General features: G+C 47.1%; 1 protein-coding gene across 1 annotated transcript in view; it reads left to right on the top strand.

Moving 5' to 3' along the window:
* Positions 1 to 911: 911 nt before the first annotated feature.
* LOC120057926 (DNA-binding protein SATB2-like) overlaps positions 912 to 24371 on the top strand; it is a 40385-nt gene continuing 16925 nt past the window's right edge. Inside the window, exons 1-4 of the mRNA XM_039006402.1 lie at positions 912 to 1092; positions 4835 to 5050; positions 22499 to 22625; positions 23931 to 24054. Of these exons, the coding sequence (XP_038862330.1) occupies positions 912 to 1092; positions 4835 to 5050; positions 22499 to 22625; positions 23931 to 24054 (648 nt within the window). The remainder of the gene's footprint in view (positions 1093 to 4834; positions 5051 to 22498; positions 22626 to 23930; positions 24055 to 24371) is intronic.

The following is a 24371-nucleotide window of genomic DNA, read 5'->3' as shown; positions in this document are numbered from 1 at the left end:
TGTGCCCCTCTATGCCCTTACCCTCTGCTGTCTGTGCCCCTCTAGGCCCTTACCCTCTGCTGTCGCTGTCTGTGCCCCTCTATGCCCTTACCCTCTGCTATCGCTGTCTGTGCCCCTCTAGGCCCTTACCCTCTGCTGTCACTGTCTGTGCCCCTCTAGGCCCTTACCCTCTGCTATCGCTGTCTGTGCCCCTCTATGCCCTTACCCTCTGCTGTCTGTGCCCCTCTAGGCCCTTACCCTCTGCTGTCTGTGCCCCTCTAGGCCCTTACCCTCTGCTGTCTGTGCCCCTCTAGGCCCTTACCCTCTGCTGTCGCTGTCTGTGCCCCTCTAGGCCCTTACCCTCTGCTGTCGCTGTCTGTGCCCCTCTAGGCCGTTACCCTCTGCTGTCTGTGCCCCTCTAGGCCCTTACCCTCTGCTGTCTGTGCCCATCTAGGCTGTTACCCTCTGCTGTCTGTGCCCCTCTAGGCCCTTACCCTCTGCTTTTGCTGTCTGTGCCCCTCTAGGCCGTTACCCTCTGCTGTCTGTGCCCCTCTAGGCCGTTACCCTCTGCTGTCTGTGCCCCTCTAGGCCCTTACCCTCTGCTTTTGCTGTTTGTGCCCCTCTAGGCCGTTACCCTCTGCTGTCTGTGCCCCTCTAGGCCCTTACCCTCTGCTTTTGCTGTCTGTCCCCCTCTAGGCCGTTACCCTCTGCTGTCTGTGCCCCTCTAGGCCCTTACCCTCTGCTGTCTGTGCCCCTCTAGGCCGTTACCCTCTGCTGTCTGTGCCCCTCTAGGCCCTTACCCTCTGCTGTCTGTGCCCCTCTAGGCCCTTACCCTCTGCTGTCTGTGCCCCTCTAGGCCCTTACCCTTTGCTGTCTGTGCCCCTCTAGGCCCTTACCCTCTGGCAGTAGCCCCACCTGGTGGTTGGAGGGGGATGGAGCGTGGTGGCGGGGAGAGCCCCTGCATGCAGGACAGTCCTGAGCGGGAGCGGCGGGGGGGCAGCCCGGACCTCAGTGGACCCCCGCCAGGGAAGATGGGGCGTTTGGAGCTCAACGGGAGCCCCACTGGGCCACGCCTCCTACGCCACAACGGCCACCCACACAGACCTCTGGGAGGTAGGATGCGCCAAAACACACCCACCGTATGCACTTGTACACATTGATAGAAACTACCTTCCATCCAATGTTTTACACCAATCCAATGCTTTTTAAATCTATGATGGGGAGTGTGCAAGTGTGGAGAATCAGGATACAACCACACTCACAGCCTTGATAGTTAGTCTCTGTTTGTCTTTGCCTTACCCTCTGGTAACTAGGACCAGAACGAGGGTTTTGGACACACTCCTGGCCCTAGTTATACTCCACATTGCCATGCACGCTAGAGTTCACAAGCCCATTGCAGTATTTTATAGGAATGTGTAATAAGCCTAATCCTTAGCATTGAGTTTGCATCAATTCAGTCCCATACCAGGCTGTGCTGTGTAGATCTAGTGCGTTCCATAAGAGTGCTCTTTTGGCACTGAGGGAACTATATAGCACTGAGGTTATTGAATAAAGTAGGGCTATATAAAGCTGATTTATACTCCTCTCTAGGTTATCGATCACTCTGCATACATAAGATTGTTAATGTATGTGTGAGATTATATAGTACACACACACACAATGGAGAATATTAGAGGAGACAGGAAACTTGGAGATGAGTGTGATACTGTAGGGGGAAAAAGAGGGAGACAGGGAGATGGTACTTCTCTTCCTTTGCCCTGGCAGCAGCTGGACTGGATGGTTAGTCTTAATGAGGGGTTGTCTTTGAAGGTAGGAAACTCAATGTGTCTCCTCCAAACCACAGCCCAGACATGAGGACTGGGCCTCACACACAGTCACATACAGCATATAGGTTCTATGGCGCACTCTCACATTCACGTGTGTAATATTGAACGCATTCACACAAACACACTGTAGGCCTATGAACACTCACACAGTATACACACTTTCAGCTGTACAGTACATTAATAGATGTCTAGATTCATACACTGAACAGAAATATAAATGCAACATGTAGTGTTGGTCCCATGTTTCATGAGCTGAGATAAAAGATCCCAGAACATTTCAATACAGATAAAAATATTATTTCTCTCAGATTTTGTGCACAAATTTGTTTACATTCCTGTTAGTGAGCATTTCTCATTTTCCAAGATAATCCATCCACCTGACAGGTGTGGTATATCAAGGAGCTGATTAAACAGCATGATCATTACACAGGTGCACCTTGTGCTGGGGACAATAAAAGGCCACTCTAAAATGTGCCGTTTTGTCACACAACACAATGCCACAGGTGTCTGAAGTTTTGAGGGAGCGTGCAACTGGCATGCCGAATACAGGAATGTCCACCAGAGCTGTTGGCAGAGAAATTAAAGTTAATTTCTATACCATAAGCTGCCTCCAACATTGTTTTAGAGAATTTGGCAGTACGCCCAACCGGCTTCACTACCGCAGACCTTGTGTATGGCATTGTGTGGGTGAGCGGTTTGCTGATGTCAACGTTGTGAACAGAGTGCCCCATGGTGGTGGTGGGGTTATGGTGTGGGCAGGCATAAGCTACGGACAACGAACACAAGTGCATTTTATCGATTAACAATTTGAAAGCACAAAAATACCGCAACGAGTCCTGAGGCCCATTGTGAGGCCTCTTCATTTTAAGGTATCTGTAACCAACAGAGGCATATCTGTATTCCCAGTCATGTGATATCTATAGATTAGGTCCTAATGAATTTATTTCAATTGACTGATTTCCTCATATGAATATTTTTGTTCAGTATAGATCACACACATGCATATATTTCAGGTATATACAGTATTACACATGTCCATTCCCTCACATTCCCACCACTAACAAGATCTGGAGGAAAGGAAGGAGAGGGTGATAGACACAGAGAGAAACTAAGAGTTACAGAAAGAGAGAGAGAGGGAGAGGGAGAGGGAGAGGGAGAGGGAGAGGGAGAGGGGGAGGGAGGGAGGGAGAGAGAGAGTGGGGGAAAAGAGAAAGGTTTTGGCAGAGAGAGAGAGAGAGAGAGAGAGCTGGTTGGAGCTGCTCTGTGTTGACAGTTATATTTCCCTGTTGGGGGAAATTCACTTACTTGAATTGGCATAGAGCTCCAGTGTGTAATTCACTCCATAAGAGCCCATCGAACTGGGAGCCGGGATGATTAATGGAGAGGAAATAGAAATATAGGAATTGACTGATTAAAACAAGGGAGAGAGAGAGAGGCTCTAATGGTGCTGCTACGTCGTGTGCGTGTGGTATTGCTCTACTCTTATTATTAGTGCTGGGAGTTTGCCTAATGCTCAGACCCTCATTTCTTGTGAGAGCCTTAATTAATTGCCAGTCGACAGGTGGCCTACAATCAAAAGCCTTTCAGGAAAAAGAGGGATATTGGTGAAGGAGGAATCATGTGGTTGTTGTGAGTCAAAAGGATAGTGATATCTGATAGTGGGGTGGGATTTTGGGAGTGGTACTAAAAATAAGAGATACAATAATGAAAGATTGAGAATTAGTTTATTTTAAATGTTGACTATTGTGTTAACTTGTAAACACTAGCAATAGTCGCTGGTTATCATTCTACAGTGTGCTACATGACTATTGTAGTAGGGTGAAGTTCCATAGAAAACCACAGCAGTTGAAACAATATTGAATATGGGGCGAAAAACATCATGCCTTGATGCTGGGAGCGAAAGAGCCCTAGATGTCAGCTGATGTGGTCAGGAAAAACTCCTGGCCTCTACTCACTGCAATCTTTGACAGTTTGTGTGACTGCCCGACCGACGTTGGTGACCTGTGGGCAGGTAACGGTGCCAGGTCTGATGTGAAAGAAGGCTCTGGGCAGTTGTTTATTTAAAAAAGATATATATTTCACCTTTATTTAACCAGGTAGTCCAGTTGAGAACAAGTTCTCATTTACAACTGCGATCTGGCCAAGATAAAGCAAAGCAGTGCGACAAAAACAACAACACAGAGTTACACATGGGATTAACAAACGTACAGTCAATAACACAGAAAAGTATGTAGGTATTGTGTGGACCATTATCACTCTGGGAATGGTTACCACGCTCCAGCTTAATCCATGAAATGAATAGTTAAATTATAAATAATCTACAAGGCCTTGCAATAAATCGTCCAAAGCAGAGCCGTTGAAACTTGCATAGCATGTCCACTGAATTCTGTGTAACTTTAAATGATGGAAGAACTGATCATGGACACAATAGCTTGTATTAGCGTTTGATCCAGAAAGCACCAACTGTACTCTTGTGGCATTCAATCAATGTAAATAACTTTGATAGTTAAGCAGTCTCAAGCTTATCAATTGATACTGACTCTTTGAATGGTGATTCTCTCTGCTAACTTTTTATGATGTCTTTGCATATCCATTTTTATTTCACCTTTAATCTAAAGAATATCCTTGCCATTAGATTAGCTTCTGTCTATTACTTGAACAGGATTTAAGAGACACAAGTATACTACAAAACTGAATAAACAGCCATTCAAACGATCCATTGATTGTTTCACGTAATTTATATCAGCAAATTTCAAATGAACTTCTCATATAATATATATAAAGTATTCCATGCAGACCTAATTAGATATAATATATATTATATTATAATATATAATATTTTACCTTCTTAGCATAAGATTTACTTAGCCTAACGTTCTGGTCAATTTCTCTCTCTCTCTCTCTCTCTCTCTCTCTCTCTCTCTCTCTCTCTCTCTCTCTCTCTCTCTCTCTCTCTCTCTCTCTTCTCCTCTCCTCTCCTCTCCTCTCCTCTCCTCTCCTCTCCTCTCCTTTCCTCTCCTTTCCTCTAGGTCTGATGATCCCAGTGTTCTGTGTGGTCGAGCAGGCAGGGCCTGACGGAGGGATGCAGCGTGAACGAGAGCGTGAAGAGGTGGAGAGGAAGGAGGGACACAGAGAGGAGCATGCTGAGTTTGTCCTGGTCAGGAAGGATATCCTCTTCAACCAGCTTGTGGAGACAGCCCTGCTGGCCCTGGGGTACTCCCACAGCTCAGCAGCTCAGGCCCATGGTGAGTACTGTAGCCTACACACTGACCCACAGTCAGACTACTGTATCAACGAAGCACCAGCCACAAAGACTCTACCTGGTACTGAGTTAGAGCTATAACTGATCTAGGGCCAGTTAGCAATACAGCTGAAAATGCAGACAGTTCTCCCACATACACACACCTGGTACAGAGTTAGCGCCACTGCAATCTGGCAATGTACAACGTCAGTCCCATACTGTAGGCCTACTTAACACTTAAAGTTATCACCTTGGAACATGGTGTATTTTCAACTGATTTATGACCAGTAAACGCAACAGACCAGCTCTAAACGGATGAACTGGTACTGAGTTCCAGCTTTGGCACTGCTGTATTCCAACTGATCTAGGACCAGTTCACACACCGATATAGGACAAGGCCAGCTACACAAAGTGTTATAGAGCACACAGCAATAATTGACTGTGAGGGACTCTAGCCAGACAATACACCGACTGTTATGGTGTTTTGTGCTCTCAGGGTAGGACTAAGTAAAGAATGTTTGAAAAACACAACTAAAGAACAGACAGTCTGAGAAACTCATTAAACACAGAACAAAGAGTTGAAAAATAATGAGTCTAGTTCCTCCAAGAGGCAAAAAGACTGTGTGTGACTAAATGTATCTAAGTATATGCACATGCTTTATTGTGTGCGTTGTGTATGTGTGGGAATGTTTATGTGTGAGAGGTCTAGGGGAGGAACATAATAATGGTGGAATTTATTGTTGCACACATGGTTGTCATCTCCAGGAGGACAGTGAAGTTTACTTGTGTTCACTAAAGTATGCAGCACATTCTAACTGCAGGGAGTTGCTTCACGTTGATATATGGTAACAATAGACACAACCAGGCAACTGAGATACATTGACTTAAACTGAAATGGCGTGTGAATAACGGCGTGTGAATAATGGCGTGTATGAAGACACCCCATATTACTCTATCCTTTTGTTAATTCGATTCTTAGGGGCTATTCACGGTGGTAGGCAATAACTGAACAGCCGCCCCTCTGTGTCAGAAAAATACCAACTTTTTGTTGTGTTGCTGGTATGTAGTATTTATTGCAGTATAATTGCTATACAACAAAATAAGTCATTAAAATGATCACTGTCATGGCGCTAGCTTTGTTCACCAGACAAGTAATGTGTCATCTGGAGAGGCTCTGATTTAAAATATCACGTAATTTCTAGTTTGAACCGACAAATCTCATGTCGTGTGACGTACGTGAGAGACCTCACTTCATACAGTACACCCACACATTGTAACAGATAGACTGGCACTGCACAGGTAATCCCTGTTTACTGGCTCAAGGTCAACAACCCTTATCACTGTCTGAATGAACTCCTTTCTTCTCTGCTTTCTGTCACTTTCCTCTCTGCCAAACTACCTGAAACACACTGTACTGCACTGTACTCTGTACCCACCGTACCCATATGCTCTACATGAACTCCTCTTCTCTTATTTTCTCTTCTCTCTGCTTCATTCTGACATACCACCTGAACCACAGACTGTACTGTACTCTGTACCCCTACGCCCTTATTGTCCCCTACATGACTCTTCCTGGGCTGAAAATACTACATTCATTATCAGAGGCGTTATGCCCATGGGTGGCACAGGGGCAAGTGCCCCCTCAGATTTGTCCTTTTTTTATGATAATGTTGTTGTTGTTTCTCATAATACTACTAGCCACCTAGCAATTGTATGAAGTTGGTATTTATCTAGACCAGATAGGTTCCCAATTGCCTAACCTCATAACTAGCTACCAAAAAGCCATTTCAGGCTATCAATCAAATTAGAATAGCTAGTTACCAGACAAGCTAAATGCCTTTTTATGCTCGCTTAGAGGCAAGCAACAATGAAGCATGCATGAGAGCACCAGCTGTTCTGGACGACTGTGTGATCACACTCTCCGTAGCCGAGGTGAGCAAGACCTTTAAACTGGTCAACATTCACAAAGCCACTGGGCCAGACGGATTACCAGGACGTGTACTCAAAGCATGCGTGGGCCAACTGGCAAGTGTCTTCACTGCCATTTTCAACCTCTCCCTGACCGAGTCTGTAATACCTACATGTTTCAAGCAGACCACCATAGTCCCTGTGCCCAAGAAAGCAAAGGTAACCTGCCTAAATGATTACCGCCCCGTAGCACTGATGTTGGTAGCCATGAAACGCTTTGAAAGGCTGGTTATGGCTCACATCAAAACCATCATCCCGGGAACCCTAGACCCAGTCCAATTCGCATACCGCCCCAACAGATCCACAGATGACGCAATCTCAATTGCACTCCACACGGTCCTTTCCCACCTAGACAAAAGGAACACCTATGTGAGAATGCTGTTCATACAGCTCAGCGTTCAACACCATAGTGCCCACAAATCTCATCACTAAGCTAAGGATACTGAGACTAAACACCTCCCTCTGCAACTGGATCCTGGACTTCCTCACGGGCCGCCCCCCAGGTGGTAAGGGTAGGCAACAACACATGTGCCACGCTGATCCTCAAAACTTGGGCCCCTCAGGGGTGCGTGCTTAGTCCCCTCTTTAACTCCCTGTTCACCCACGACTGCGTGGCCAAGCACGACTCCAACACCATCATTAAGTTTGCTGACGACAAAACAGTGTTAGGCCTGATCAACGACAACGACGAGACAGCCTATAGTGAGGAACATCTCCCTCAATGTGAGCAAGACAAAGGAGCTGATCTTGGAGTACAGAAAAAGGCAGGGCGGTAGAACAGCCCCAATTAACATCGACGGGGCTGTAGTGGAGCGTGTCAAGAGTTTCAAGTTCCTTGGTGTCCACATCACCAACGAACTATCATGGTCCAAACACACCAAGACAGTTGTGAAGAGGGCACGACAACACATTTTCCCCCTCAGGAGACTGAAAAGATTTGGCATGGGTCCCCAGATCCTCAAAGTTCTACAGCTGACCGGTTGCATTACCGCCTGGTATGGCAACTGCTCGGCATCTGACCGTAAGGTGCTACAGAGGGTAGTGCGTACGACCCAGTACATCACTTGGGCCAAGCTTCCTGCCATCCAGGACCTATATACTAGGGGGTAACAGAGGAAAGTCCCAAAAATTGTCAAAGACTCCAGTCACCCAAGTCATAGACTGTTCTCTCTGCTACCGCATGGCAAACGGGACCAAAAGGCTCCTTAGCAGCTTCTAACCCCAAGCCATAAGACTGCTGAACAATTAATTAAATGGCCAACCGGACTATTTACATTGACCCCCCCTCTTGCTGTTTATTATCTATGCATAGTCACTTTACCCCTACCTACATGTACATATTACTATTATTCTTTTAACTAAATGTACTGAATAAGACTCACACTTCTTTCAATCTTTTACCCAGATTTTAGCAGAGAAGAGTATTTAGTTTATAAAAATAACCACCAATCAGGAGGATACAGACAGGTCACGAGGTATGCTTAGATATACTGTCACGGTTTTCTAAAGTTGAACCCAGAAGCAGACCAGGACAAGGAGAGTAAGACGAAGGTGAGTATTTATTTACAAGTTTGAATGTAGTGATAGAAAAATCCAAGTGACGGAGCGGGCAGCGGAGGTGAGTTGATGGGATTGAATAGGCAGATCCAATGAAGTAACTGAAGTCACCGACGACCAGGTAGGGATGAGATGAGTGTTCCGGGTGAATGACTGTAGACAGAAAAAACGGAGGTGAGTTCAAGGCAAGCAAAACGTACAAAACAACAAAACAAACTCTATCAAACTGGAGGCTGATACACTGGCACAACATACTGTTCATGGCTAACGATCCGGCAGGGAATGGATGTCAGGTCAGTGCTTATGAAGTGGAGGGGTGATGATCAGGACCAGGTGTGCAGATAGCGGATTGGAAACAGGTGCGGTAATCAGAGATCTCCCAACCAGCTACGTCGCCCGGCAACCAGACAGGGTGCGTTCCAGGACACCGGAAAAAACACTCCAGGACAGAACACAGGCAAAAACAGACTCAGGAAGCGGGATTCGTGACAGTACCCCCCCTCCGACGAACGCCACCGGGCGTACTACCCGGAGCGCCAGGGTGGAGGCGGTAGAAGTCACGAAGCAGGTCAGCATCAAGGATCTGACGCCGAGGAATCCAACTCCTCTCCTCTGGACCATATCCTTCCCAATCCACGAGATACTGGAACCCTCTACCCCGCCGTCTGGAGTCCATGATGCGGCGCACCGTGTAGACAGGACCACCTCCGATCATCCGAGGAGGAGGAGGACGAGGAGGAGGGGGCAACAGAGGACTGAGGAGAACCAGCTTGAGGCAGGAGACATGAAAGGTGGGGTGTACTCTAAGCGTTGCAGGCAACTTGAGTCGAACCACAACAGGATTAATGATTCTCTCCACCACAAACGGACCAATGAACTTCTGTGACAGTTTCCTCGACTCAGTCCGTAGAGGAAGATCCCGTGTAGCCAACCAAACCTTATCTCCGACGGTATAAGCGGGGGCAGGAATACGGCGACGATTCGCCTGGATCTGATACCGGTCAGAAACTCTAAGGAGGGCCTTCCTGGCCCGATGCCAGGTCCGGTGGCAACGACGAATGTGGGCCTGGACAGAGGGAACCGAGAGATCCCTCTCCTGAGAAGGAAACAAGGGAGGTTGGTAACCATACAGGCACTGGAAGGGAGACATCCCAGTGGCAGATGAAGGGAGAGTATTATGGGCATACTCGACCCAGGGTAACTGAGAGGACCAAGAGGTGGGATCAGAGGAGACAAGACAGCGCAGCGTGGACTCCATCTTCTGGTTGGCTCTCTCCGCCTGACCATTAGATTGGGGGTGAAAACCCGATGTGAGACTGACTGTAGCTCCAATGGCCAAACAGAAGGATCTCCAGACAGCAGAGGTAAACTGAGGACCACGGTCAGAAACAATGTCACTGGGCAATCCGTGGACCCTGAAAACCTCCCTAACAAGGATCTCGGACGTCTCAGTGGCAGATGGAAGCTTGGAGATGGGGACAAAGTGAGCGAACTTGCTGAATCTGTCCACAATGGTCAGAATGACCGTGTTCCCACCAGAAGAGGGCAACCCCGTGACAAAGTCCAGGGCCAGATGCGACCAAGGTCGCCGGGGAATAGGTAGGGGGTGAAGAAGCCCAGAGCTGGGCCGATTGGTACTCTTATTCTGCGCACAAACAGGACAAGCGGCCGACATCACATCCTCCTCAATCCTCCATGTAACGGCTCCCACGACAATGTTCTGGGGAAGAATCGTCTCAGTCTTGGCCCCACTCTCCTCCGTCTTGGAGAACATCCGGGACAAGGCGTCCGCCTTGCCGTTCTTCGACCCAGGTCGGAACGTCAGGGAAAAATTGAAACGTCCAAAAAACAAAGCCCACCTGGCCTGACGGGAGTTGAGACGTTTAGCCGATTGCACGTAAGCCAGATTCTTGTGGTCAGTCCAGACCACAAATGGTTGCTCCGCTCCCTCCAACCAGTGACGCCACTCCTCCAAGGCAAGCTTCACAGCGAGAAGCTCCCGGTTACCCACATCGTAGTTTCTCTCAGCTGGTGAAAGACGACAAGAGTAGAAGGCGCAAGGATGGAGTTTACCGTCAGTGGAGCTACGCTGGGACAGGATGGCGCCCACCCCCACATCAGACGCGTCCACCTCAACAACAAACTGACGGGAAGTGTCAGGTTGAGAGAGAGAATCGGGGCGTTGGTGAATCGGCTCTTCAAGTTCAGAAATGCTCGGTCTGCCTCAGGAGTCCAACAAAGTTCTGGTGCAAGACGTCAGAGCAGTTAAAGGGGCGGCCACCCGGCTGTAATCACGGATAAACCTCCGATAGAAGTTCGCAAACCCCAGGAATCTCTGGAGCTGCAATCTCGTACCGGGCTGGGCCCAATCCCGAACCGCCCGAACCTTCTCTTGGTCCATCTTGATCTCTCCCCTGGAGATGATGTACCCGAGGAAGGACGTAGTGTGGGCGTGAAAATCACACTTTTCAGCCTTCACGAACAGGCGGTTCTCCAATAACCGCTGCAGGACCTGCTTAACATGCTGGATGTGGCTGGAAAGCTCCTTGGAGAAAATAAGGATGTCATCCAGGTAAACGAACACAAACAGACCGATCATATCCCTCAGCACGTCATTCACCAAACCTTGGAACACTGCTGGAGCGTTGGAAAGTCCAAACGGCATCACCTGGTACTCGAAATGTCCCATAGGTGTATTGAACCCAGTCAACCACTCGTCCCCCTCTTTGATCCGAACCAGATGATACGCATTGCGTAGATCAAGCTTCGTAAACACAGTAGCACCCTGTAAAGAGTCGAAAGCGGAGCTCATCAAGGGCAGGGGGTACTTGTTCTTGACCGTAATATCATTCAACCCCCGATAATCAATACACGGTCGAAGAGAGCCATCCTTCTTACTCACAAAAAAAAAATCCAGCTCCCAGGGGTGATGACGAGGGACGAATGAGACCTGCAGCAAGAGACTCCTTTATGTAGGTCTCCAGGGCTTCCCGCTCAGGTCGAGAGATACTGTATAACCGTCCCTTGGGAAAGGCAGCTCCAGGGAACAGATTAATCGCACAATCATAAGGTCGGTGGGGAGGAAGTGACTGAGCCTTCTGCTTACTGAACACCTCACCCAACTCGTGATATGTTTCAGGAACCAGGGACAAATCAGGAGGAGCAGACTCACTGACCCGACTGGGGACAGCCGGAGAACAGGCAGTCCTGAGGCAGTTAGCATGGCACTCAATGCTCCAACTAGTTACCTTTCCAGTCACCCAATCGAACGAGGGATTGTGTTCTCTTAGCCAGGGGTATCCAAGAACCAGAGGAACATTGGGGTAAGGCAAAATGAAAAAAGAAATAACCTCTGAATGATTCCCCGACAACAACATCTTAACCGGTTCAGTCCTCATAGTGATCCGTGCCAGACTACTGCCGTTCAGAGTGGTTGCTTCAATGGCTTCCGGTAATTGCTCCTTGGAAAGCCCCAGCTGTTCCACTAAGTCGGCATCAATGAAGCTGTCATCGGCACCTGAATCGATGAAAGCGTTAATCGCTAAACTCTGATTCTTATTTATGAGGGTAGCAGGAAAATGAGGTCTGACAGGGCTCTTGAGGTTGAAACTGGCTCGCTAACAAACCTCCCAAACTTAACGAGCCGAGCAGTTTAACGGGCGCTGAGGACAAACGGAGATGTAATGTTCCGAGCTACCACAGTAGAGGCAGCTGTTGGTCTCATGTCTACGTTGGCGCTCGTCCTTAGTTAACCCGTGCCGCCCCACTTGCATAGGTTCAGGATCTGGCGGCAGGACTCCTGACCCGAATGGTAACCGAGTAGCTGATTGATTGGACGGGACCCACTGCTTCTCTCTCGAACTTTGTTATCCACCCTAATAGCTAATGCGACCAAACTGTCCAGGTCACAAGGCTCCGGATAGGAGATCAACTCATCCTTGAGTTGCTCCGACAACCCCTGGTAAAAAGCCGCTTGTAGTGCCTCCTCATTCCACCCACTCTCCACAGCCAATGTCCGGAACTCAATCACAAAGTCTGCCACGTAACGAGCTCCTTGGCGAAGAGAGAACAAACGCTTAGCTGCGTCCTTACCTCGGACTGGATGGTCAAAAAGCTTTCTCATCTCTGCCGTGAACTCCTGGTATGACGCCATGCAGGTGTCCTGTTGTTCCCAAACAGCTGAAGCCCATTCCAAAGCTCTACCACGCAGCAGTTCAATCACAAAAGCTATCCTAGCCTTGTCTGTGGCGTAAGAGTGGGGCTGCAGATCAAACACTAAACCACACTGCATAAGAAATGAACGGCATCTTCCCAAATCCCCTTCGTACTTATCAGGCGTCGGTACATTGGGCTCACGGAAGGAAACCGCTCCAGAAGCGGCAGGTGAGAGGGGTGAAACAGGTGGTGGAGGATCCGTCGGCAAACTGAGCTGATCCTGGATACTCGTCAAGCTAGCAGAGAAGTTCCGGACTGAATTCGCTATCTCCTGTAGCGCCGTGCTGTGTTGTCCCAATATATTACCCTGATGGGTAATGGCATGGCGAACGGATTCCAGGTCCGCTGGGTTCATTCCTGGCCGGATCGTTCTGTCACGGTTTTCTAAAGTTGAACCCAGAAGCAGACCAGGACAAGGAGAGTAAGACGAAGGTGAGTATTTATTTACAAGTTTGAATGTAGTGATAGAAAAATCCAAGTGACGGAGCGGGCAGCGGAGGTGAGTTGATGGGATTGAATAGGCAGATCCAATGAAGTAACTGAAGTCACCGACGACCAGGTAGGGATGAGATGAGTGTTCCGGGTGAATGACTGTAGACAGAAAAAACGGAGGTGAGTTCAAGGCAAGCAAAACGTACAAAACAACAAAACAAACTCTATCAAACTGGAGGCTGATACACTGGCACAACATACTGTTCATGGCTAACGATCCGGCAGGGAATAGATGTCAGGTCAGTGCTTATGAAGTGGAGGGGTGATGATCAGGACCAGGTGTGCAGATAGCGGATTGGAAACAGGTGCGGTAATCAGAGATCTCCCAACCAGCTACGTCGCCCGGCAACCAGACAGGGTGCGTTCCAGGACACCGGAAAAAACACTCCAGGACAGAACACAGGCAAAAACAGACTCAGGAAGCGGGATTCGTGACATATACTGTGCATATTTTTTTTACATAGAGGTAAGCATATGGATTATGGCTCTAGATTGCAGGAAAATGCTGTTTCAGGGTTTCAAAATTCTCCAACTTCACCAACCCCCAGCCATACTCACTTATTTTGTGCACCCTCAGATTTTTGGTGACTCTGACAATTCTAAAGACATTGTTCAGATTGTTCAGAGGGTTCAGAGTTGTTCAGCCCTGAATAAGGCCATTTAACTAACAGTAAGCAATTACTTATATTTTCTATTCAACCTATATTCTTACTGTATTTATTGTCTGAAGGCACTGAGGTGAACGTGAGTACCGTCTCCGCCCAAAGCCACAGTTGGTCAAAGGGAGGTATTTTCCATTTTATGATATTCTTTGAATTGTTTGGATAATAGATACTGTAGGCAAATATACAGAATTGAACTATTTTATTAGTCTGTTGATATATTTTTGGTGTCGTAGTTTTAACAACAACAATCAATAATCAGACTATTACTGAGAATTACAGCTAGGATTGTACATATACACTGAGTGTACAAAACATTAGGAACACATTCCTAATATTGAGTTGCACCCTTTTAGCCCTCAGCACAGCCTCAATTTGTCAGGACATGGATTATAAATTGTCGAAAGCATTCCACAGGATGCTGGCCCATGTTGACTCCAATGCTTCCCACAGTGGCTGGTGGACCATTCTTGATACACATGGGAAAGTGTTGAGCAGGAAAAACCCAGCAGTGTTGCAGTTCTTGACACAAACCGGTGCACCTACTACCATACCCTGTTCAAAGGCACTTCAATCTTTTGTCTTGCCAATTCACTCTCTGAATGGCACACATACACAATCCATGTCTCTATTGTCTCAAGGCGCTATACTGATTGAAGTGGATTTAACAGGTGACATCATTAAGGGAGCTTTCATAGCTTCACCCATCATAGCTTTCACCTGGATTCACCTGGTCAGTCTATGTCATGGAAAGAGCAGGTGTCCCCTATTAAATCTCTTTAAAAAAGGTCTTAACTGGCCTGGACAGTAAAGCATTTGCCATAGTATGCAGAATGTCATTACCAGCTAGTAGTTGTAGTTGTAGCCTAGCCGTGAATGCCAAGTATCAGGGGAGGTCTGTCTCATCAGTCACAGTGGTCCCCTGTCCACATCAATACAGTCCTCCTAAAAACATCCAGGCTGTTCAAAGCCATGTAGACTAAACCAGACATCACAAATCAAATCAAATTTGATTGGTCGCGTACACATTTTTCAGATGTTATCGCAGGTGCAGCTAAATGCTTATGCGTCTAGCTCCAACAGTGCAGTAATACCTAAAAATACAAAACAATACACACACATCCACAAAATAAAAAGAAAGGAATTAAGAAATATCAGAATGAGCAATTTCAGAGTCTGGAATCTAAGTATGGAAAGTATATGATGATGTGTATAGACAGTAAGGGCAGTATATGATGGTGTGAATAGACAGTATATGATGGTTTGTATAGACAGTATATGATGGTGTGTATAGACAGTATATGATGGTTTGTATAGACAGTATGGACAGTATATGATGGTGTGTATAGACAGTATATGATGGTGTGTATAGACAGTATATGATGGTGTGTATAGACAGTATATGATGGTTTGTATAGACAGTATGGACAGTATATGATGGTGTGTATAGACAGTATATGATGGTGTGTATAGACAGTATATGATGGTGTGTATAGACAGTATATGATGGTTTGTATAGACAGTATGGACAGTATATGATGGTGTGTATAGACAGTATATTATGGTGTGTGTATAGACAGTATGGACAGTATATGATGGTGTGTATAGCCGGTATATGGTGGTGTGTATAAACAGTATGGACAGTATATGATGGTGTGTATAGACAGTATGGACAGTATATGATGGTGTGTGTATAGACACTATATGATGGTGTGTATAGACAGTATATGATGGTGTGTATAGACAGTATATGATGGTGTGTATAGACAGTATGGACAGTATATGAATAGAAAATATGTGTACAGCAGTAGTTATATAGGATGAACCTTGCCTAGAATACAGTATATACATATAAAGTGGGTAAAACAGTATGTAAACATTATTAAAGTGACCAGTGTCACCAGCAGCAGCTTACAAACGGCCACAGCAGCAGCAACAACATCATCATCATCAGTAACACTCCTCGGCCACACAGTTCAACACATAGTCAGGCTGAATAAGTAGAAGAGGACAACAAATAATATAGCTGCTCTTCATGCCTACGCACGCACGCACGCACGCACGCACGCACGCACGCACGCACGCACGCACGCACACACACACACACACACACACACACACACACACACACACACACACACACACACAACCCCCTCCCCCTTCCCTACTCTTCCTCAAAAATACTTTTGTTTTTTAAAATAAGCGTTTATGTTAAATGAATAATTTCTGGCTTAAATTATACATTTTTTCCTCTGCGGTCACCAACCAAAATTACACAGAGTCCGGGCTATTTTCTCCCTGTTTGAATTGTGTCCTGCATACTTGTGTCCCAGCGGTGTATTTAAATTCTCTCCCAGCACCACGGCCTTTCTTTAATTAGATCCAGTTAGTAATTAACTGGTGCATATTGTTTATTTCAGTTATAAGGGTCTGAAGGCTTTTATAGAATGGAAGGGACAGACCTGTACTTTAAGGCTTCAGACAATTAACGGTGGCCGGTTGGCCAGCCACGCTGTGGGCCTCAGAGAGGAGAGTACATTGTTGCTCTGCTGCCACGTTACAGGGTCAGAGAGCTATACAGAACAAACGTTTTGAGTTTGGTTTTGTTTAGTGGATGTACAGACGACTCTAGACCTATTGTGAAATATGAGTCCTGTCACTCACAGTTTCGGTAGACATTGCCACTAACCACAGATCTAGGATCAGATTACTTTGAATCATTACCTGGCTCCTAACCTCAACCATTCGACGCATAAATAAATATCTGACCTTGTATCAGTGGTTAGGGGTAACTTCTTCCTTCTCTGTCACACATCCCTGTTCCAGTCATATATAAAACATGTTGTGGTGGCTTACAGAACATAACAGTATTGGCAGAATGTCTTCCTTCACCCTCACTGATTGTCCACTTTGTGTTTGGACCCCAGGAAGAGTAGCTGCTGCCTTGGCCGCAGCTAATGGGGATCCCTAATAAATACAAATACAAATACACTTACCAGATAGACAGATGAATATGAGCGCTAGGTTTGGTTATGATGATATGAAGTAGGACGGCTGTGTGAGTCATGCATGTGGGGTTTCCCCTGGTGTAGCTAGGGGCATGGGGGAGGGGGGGTACGAGAACTGGAACCAGTTTGGAATGAGGAGCCCTTCGTGTGCAGCTAGCCTGCTGCATCGCTTAAGCCTTGTTCCATAGGTCAGTGTGTGTGTCTCTCTGTCTGTGTCTGTCTGACTGACTGTCTGTGTCTCTCTGTCTGTCTGTGTGTCTGTGTGTGTGATTCTGTCGCTGTGTGTGTGTCTGTGTGTGCGTGTGTAGGCACATACGTGTTTCTGTGTGTCTGTGAGTACGTGTGTATCTGTCAGAGTGTGTGTGTGTGTAAGAGCCAATTTATGCATGATCCCAAAATGTGGTCAGAGGCGCCGTATGGATGGTGTGACGCAATTGTGAAGCGTCCGGAGGCACGCAGAGGCCAAACTGATCTCAGTACCACATCGCTGGACGCCTTTCAAATGTTATAACAATGCGGAGGGCTCTGTATACCTCACATTGACATGATTGGTTGATGGTTGGTGAGGGCGGGAGGTCTTGTATAAATGCAAACTCACCTCTTTGACAACTTCCTTCACAACAACTCTGCGCTGCTCGGCAAAGTGCAATAAGTATGAATGTCCTGACTTCTGCAGAGGCCATATCACCGTAAATGCTGCACGGCCAATGGAGACTGCGGATTGACCATGCAGCGCCTTTAAGAGAGAGAGAGAGAAAAGGAGAAGGAAAGAGGACAAGCCTGTGTGTGTTTGTGTGGATGGGCACATATTGGCACAAGCCAAGCCACCAGTTGGCCACATGAAGGGACGTCTTTGGGAGGCAGAATTTTTATGTGGAAATGGGAACAATGATTTCTATTAAAATATATATGGACATGAAGCAGGAGCCACATAACAAGGGGCCAAAACTGATTCATTAATAATGCATTCACCACTGCTATGCGTGTGTATGCAAACTTGTGCACTTTAAAATGCATGCCAAACAAAAAAACATTGATTTCAAAGTTTAACAAACCATGCAACTCTATACACAAGGACTACTTTTAAGAATTTACACCAAACATTTGACAAAAACAGTGCAGATGCAAAGTTTGGTAACAGAATTTCGGTAAAATATCCCTGTTTTTTGTGACCACATTTTCCACAAACTCTGTTAAATATCCACTCCGAATGAAGATTTAAAGATGTCTGCAGAGAGAATGGGGTGTCAGCTATGACATGACACCTTGACTTTAAAAAAATATATATTTTGGTTATTGAACTACAGTTAAGTGAAGTGGATTTACACCCGGTAACAGAATTGGGTTACGGTTAGGGTCATGGGTCCCTGATCTGTCCTATACATAAATTAATAATATTAATGTTATTTTCTTCATGGGGATATATCCTAAATAGGTACACAAAGGTAGAAATATGCAATATCCTCGTTTGCATATTTGTGTATTATTCTACACACTGGCTATTTATTAACGTCCGGGGTCGGTCGGTGTTCAGTGGGTACAGATGCTGGTTACAGTAAATTAAAAGAGAGGGGGCCCATGGGTAGTTGTCAGTAAGAGCCGGAATCACTGGCGTAGCACATATCCCCATAGCCCTTGCAAGGCCGGGGTCCGACGAGCTTTGGGGGCCATCCCGAAGGTCGGGCCCCCCAGATAGCATATGAACACGTCATAAGCCATGATTTTTTTTTATTATTACAGGAAACTGCACAATTATCTCTCAGCCTCATAGCAAAATTTGTACAATAGCAGGAAATTAACTCAGGGATTCTTAAGCCTGGAAAATCCTTGTCCATGTTGGCTCTATGCCTGGAAATGCCCTTATTCCTAATATTTAGGATTGAAAATGGTTGAATAATGTATATATGCCTTAATATTTTTTTGATAGACTCTTATCTTTCATTTGATACTAGATTTGACATGCTCCTATGAGCTTCCCATGTTGGTGCTCACGGCCTTTATGTAGACTCTTCTGGCTGGAGGGTGATAGGGCCATAGTGGCTCTGTGTGTGTGAGCCTTGGGTCCCCACCACGCCCAAGCCCCCTTTCCTCCACTGTTCCCAGGCCCCCTACCCAGTCTGTAGTAGCCAGCCTGTACCGTCCACTGTCCCCAGGGCCACTAGCCAGCCAACCTATACCCTCCACTGTCCCCTAGCCAGCCAACCTATACCCTCCAATGTCCCCAGGGCCCCTAGCCAGCCAGCCTATACCCTCCACTGTCCCCAGGCCCCCTAGCCAGCCAGCATATACCCTCCACTGTCCTCAGGCCCCCTAGCCAGCCAACCTATAACTTCCACTGGCCCCCTAGCCAGCCAGAAGATGCCCTCCACTGTCCTCAGGCCCACTAGCTAGCCAGCATATACCCTCCACTGTCCCCAGGCCCCCTAGCCAGCCAGCATATACCCTTCACTGTCCCCACGGCCCCTAGCCGCTAGCCAGCCAACCTTGAGCCCTCCACTGTCCCCATGGCCCCTAGCCAGCCAGCCTATACCCTCCACTGTTCCCAGGCCCCCTAGCCCCTAACCAGCCAACCTATACCCTCCACTGTCCCCAGGCACCCTAGCCAGCCAGCATATACCCTTCACTGTCCCCAGGCCCCCTAGCCAGCCAGCATATACCCTCCACTGTCCTCAGGCCCTCTAGCCAGCCAACCTATAACCTCCACTGGCCCCCGAGCCAGCCAGCCAGCATATACCCTCCACTGTCCTCAGGCCCCCTAGCTAGCCGGCCTATACCCTCCACTGTCCTCAGGCCCCCTAGCCAGCCGGCCTATACCCTCCACTGTCCCCAGGCCCCATAGCTAGCTGGCCTATACCCTCCACTGTCCTCAGGTCCCCTAGCCAGCCGGCCTATACCCTCCACTGTCCCCAGGCCCCCTAGCCAGCCGGCCTATACCCTCCACTGTCCTCCGGCCCCCTAGCCAGCCGACCTATACCCTCCACTGTCCTCCGGCCCCCTAGCTAGCCGGCCTATACCCTCCACTGTCCTCAGGCCCCCTAGCCAGCCGGCCTATACCCTCCACTGTCCCCAGGTCCCCTGGCCAGCCGGCCTATACCCTCCACTGTCCTCAGGCCCCCTAGCCAGCCGGCCTATACCCTCCACTGTCCTCAGGCCCCCTAGCCAGCCGGCCTATACCCTCCACTGTCCTCAGGTCCCCTAGCCAGCCGGCCTATACCCTCCACTGTCCCCAGGCACCCTAGCTAGCCGACCTATACCCTCCACTGTCCTCCGGCCCCCTAGCCAGCCGGCATATACTCTCCACTGTCCTCCGGTCCCCTAGCCAGCCGGCCTATACCCTCCACTGCACAATGTGACACACAATGAGGAAAACAGATCAGCTCTCCCAAATCAAAGCTAACCGAGCTACATAAACAGAAAGCACTCAGAGAGAGAAGAGGGAAAATGATCTGAGAGGAGGGGGATGAAGGAGGGCAGTTCAACACAAATTGTCTTCATCTGTCTCCATAGCTTTTCCTCTCTAATTCAGTATCTGGGCAAAATATCTATCCACAGATACACAGTTAGTAGTGGAAGAAACAGCAGAGTTCCTTGCCTTCCTCTCTGGGACTGAAGGATTGGATCACTTAACCCATCTTTAGTACAGGGCACAACTGAGACTAACACCTATTGTTGAAAGAATAGGAAGTAAATGTGGTTTGCAGTGTTATGGTTGGGCAATGTCCCATTGTCTCCACTACGTCTGTGTTTTTTTTAAGCAATACAGTACTGCTTCTTTGGATGCACGACACTGAAGCTGTTTGACTATTAGATTGTGTTGTGTGCACCCATGTGTGTGTGTGTATGTGTGTGTATGTGTGTGTGTGTGTGTGTGTGTGTGTGTGTGTGTGTGTGTGTGTGTGTGTGTGTGTGTGTGTGTGTGTGTGTGTGTGTGTGTGTGTGTATGCGTGTGTGTGTGTGTGTGTGTGTGTGTGTGTGTGTGTGTGTGTGTGTGTGTGTGTGTGTGTGTGTGTGTGTGTGTGTGTGTGTGTGTGAGAGAGAGAGAGAGAGAGAGAGAGAGAGAGAGAGAGAGAGAGAGAGAGAGATCTATCAGGCCCCGTCTGGCTCTGATTTAGAGGATAGTAATGCGATTAGCATTGTTTAGTTTTCACAGCTCCAGTCAGCAAGAGTCTCAATGGAAGGCCCTGTGTGTGTTTATGTTTACAGTATTATTGTTCTGTTATTTATACCTAAGAGGTCCACATCTTACACAGTTATTCCCCTTCTCCTTTTTCCACACTCATTAGTTCTGTTTGTAGATCATCGGCGTGGGTTGTAGATGGACATTTATTTGCAAGGCTTTCATACAAAGCTAAAGAACACCCACAAACTGCAGGGAACCGTAGTGTGTAGTGTAGTGGTAAGTGAGGAGAGGAAAACGCATTAGAAATACAGACATAATGTATCTCTTTATTCTCTGCTCCAACTCTCAATGTGACTAATGACAGCCATGAGCAACATTAGACACTCTTTGTCTCTGAGGCAATATAGTGGTGAATTATACAGCAGTTTTTAATGTTTTAAGGCTGGGCTGTAACAAAAGCCTGCACCACTCAATTAGTGGCAGCAGGGGTTGGGGGATCTCTCCCAACCCTGACAAACCTGTTCTATAGAATAGTTACCTCGTATTACCCTGCTAGCCCAACCCATCCCACCTCTCCCTCATACAATGAGGGCCACTTTTACAGCATTCAATTTAGGTTGATCAAACAACCATTGACCTGTTTTATTGCAGGTATTACTGAGTGGGTTGACGTGTTGCCCCAGCCTTCTATACACTGTCTTGTCTTGTCTGTCTGCTGTGTTGACGTCTTCTGCCCGGTGTGTGTCTGTGTGTGGTTAATGGGGCTAGCTCATTGGGTGTCTCTTCCATAGTTGATAAGGTTCTAATAGATAAGGCTCTATCTGCTTTGCAGCCTCAAAGGAACTGGTCCGCTGGGAGAGAGAGACCTTCACACACACACACAAACATACACACACACACACCTGGACAGATATCCATAGGCACGTAAACACAAACACAGACAGCAAACCCACATGTTCACACACTCAGACAGACAGACAGATAGGGAGTCATGTGCCAACTGGCACTTTGTTAGCAACCCCCGAACTGCAAACACTTTGTTCTCCCTGCAAAGCCATATTTTCTGTAGTAGCATACTGCCCACGCACACACGCATACACACACACGCATACACACACACGCATACACACACACGCGCACATGTTCTCTGATCCTCTTTATTTCATGGAGGTTTTATTCTGGGCAGTGTTACCAGGGGTTAAGTACTGTGGTGATGATGTCATGGAACAATATAATGATGTTGGGGGTTAATTAAGTTTACCTCTCCCTATTACTGTGTGTGTTTTTGAGCGGGGGGAGCTGATATTATTTGTGTCTCACTAATCATCTCTCTCTCTCTCTTTCTCTCTCTCTCTCACTCTCTCTCTTTCTCTCTCGCTCTCTCTCGCTCTCTCTCGCTCTCTCTCGCTGTCTCTCGCTCTCTCTCTCAGGCATCATCAAGGTGGGTCGTTGGAACCCTCTGCCCATCCACTTCCTATCAGATGCTCCTGAAGCCACGGTGGCTGATATGTTGCTGGACGTCTATCACATGGTCACCCTCCGCATTCAGCTACAGAGGTGTGTGTGTGTGTGTGTGTGTGTGTGCGTGTGCGTGTGCGTGTGCGTGTGCGTGTGCGTGTGTGTGTGCGTGTGCGTGTGCGTGTGCGTGTGTGTGTGTGTGTGTGTGTGTGCATGTGTTACTTGCTGTTGAGGGGTGAGGAGGAAAATGTGGAGGGCAAATATAGCTTTAGCTACACAGCCTATAAACTTACAGTGACATAATTTATTGAAAGGCTTTGTATTTCCACTGTTTAGATTGATTTTGGAGATACTACAACATTCCAACTGTTGGAATAAAGTTGGAGTATTTCAATGTTATTAAATCAGACAGAGTTCTTTGGGTGACTGATGTCATCTTGGCATTTTCAAAATTTTTACTATAGGCCTCTGTAGTTCAACAGTTTACTGTTGTGGAGCATTAGGTTTAAAATCTAAATTGGGAACGATCCAAGGAGCCAGCTAGCCCAGATCCCAGCATCAGAGATTGATTTATTATCTGCATTTTTCTCCAAGAGGGCTTTCATGTCAGTAACTTGCACTTTTCCAAAGAATCAGTGAACATGGCCCTGATAGCCAGATAAACAGAGATGGATAGACTCCAGATAATTGGATTGTGGTCCTTATTGTGTTGTCGCATACCATCCAGCTTTGTTTACATCTGTCTCCGTGATGATGGTATTGCCTGACATGTATAGTATTGCCATGGTGAGAGAGGAAGCCCAGTGGCTGGCAGTGGGAGAAGATGGATTTTGGCCAACATTTTGCAAACATTCTCATCAAAGAAACATTTGATCTCAATATAGTCTTCTGTTCCCCAAAACTTGGCGCCATTTTTTAAATGGCGTTGTTTAGAAGGTGTGCAAGAGCGAATTTAGTTCTTGCACACTCTCACTTCACAGAGACGATGTTCTCTAACATGCTAGAACGTGCCAATAGGATCTCGCTAGCTCGTGCTTGGATCTGCCCACTACGATTAATTTGCTCCCATTGGAAACAACAGGCTGTGGTCTATCTTGGGTTAGTTATAAAAATCTTTGGTATTGCCCTTAGCGACTGATCTGAGTTTAGGTCAATATATAGGTGGTTTGTGGGATAGTACAATATCTGGATAGGACAGTGCAGACCAATTCCCTAGTTGTTGACTAAATAGTTCTGACTTTAAGAATTCAGTCACTATGATGCAGTGATGAACTTACACAAGGCTGGTGCAACCTAACCTTGTTAAACCAGACTGAAAGCATTCAGTATAGATTAGCCAGGCTACGTGCAACCAGCCCCAGGACAGGAAATAGGAAGTGACTGATTTTTTTTATGGTTCTACAGCTTTGCCAAGCTGGAGGACCTTCCGTCAGAGCAGTGGAACCACGCCACGGTGAGGAACGCCCTCAAGGAGCTTCTCAAGGAGATGAACCAAAGCACACTGGCCAAGGAGTGCCCCCTCTCACAGGTGATACTGTACTCCTATCAAACCTCCACAACACTCCAATACTACCCTGATCTGCTCAATTCTCTCACAATCAGTGCTTTAAAATGTGACCATTGTGGTCGCATATGCTCCTAAATATACACTGAGTGCACAAAACATTAGGAACACCTTCTTAATATTGAGTTGCACCCCCTCAATTCATCAGGGCATGGACTCTACAAGGTGTCGAAAGCATTCCACAGGGATGCTGGCCCATGTTGACTCTAATGCTTCCCACAGTTGTGTCAAGTTGGCTGGATGTCCTTTGGGTGGTGGACTATTCTTGATACACACAGGAA

Source organism: Salvelinus namaycush, chromosome 13 (assembly GCF_016432855.1).
Source record: "Salvelinus namaycush isolate Seneca chromosome 13, SaNama_1.0, whole genome shotgun sequence".
NCBI classification, from domain to species: Eukaryota; Metazoa; Chordata; class Actinopteri; order Salmoniformes; family Salmonidae; genus Salvelinus; species Salvelinus namaycush.
This window is presented reverse-complemented; position numbering and strand designations above follow the sequence as displayed.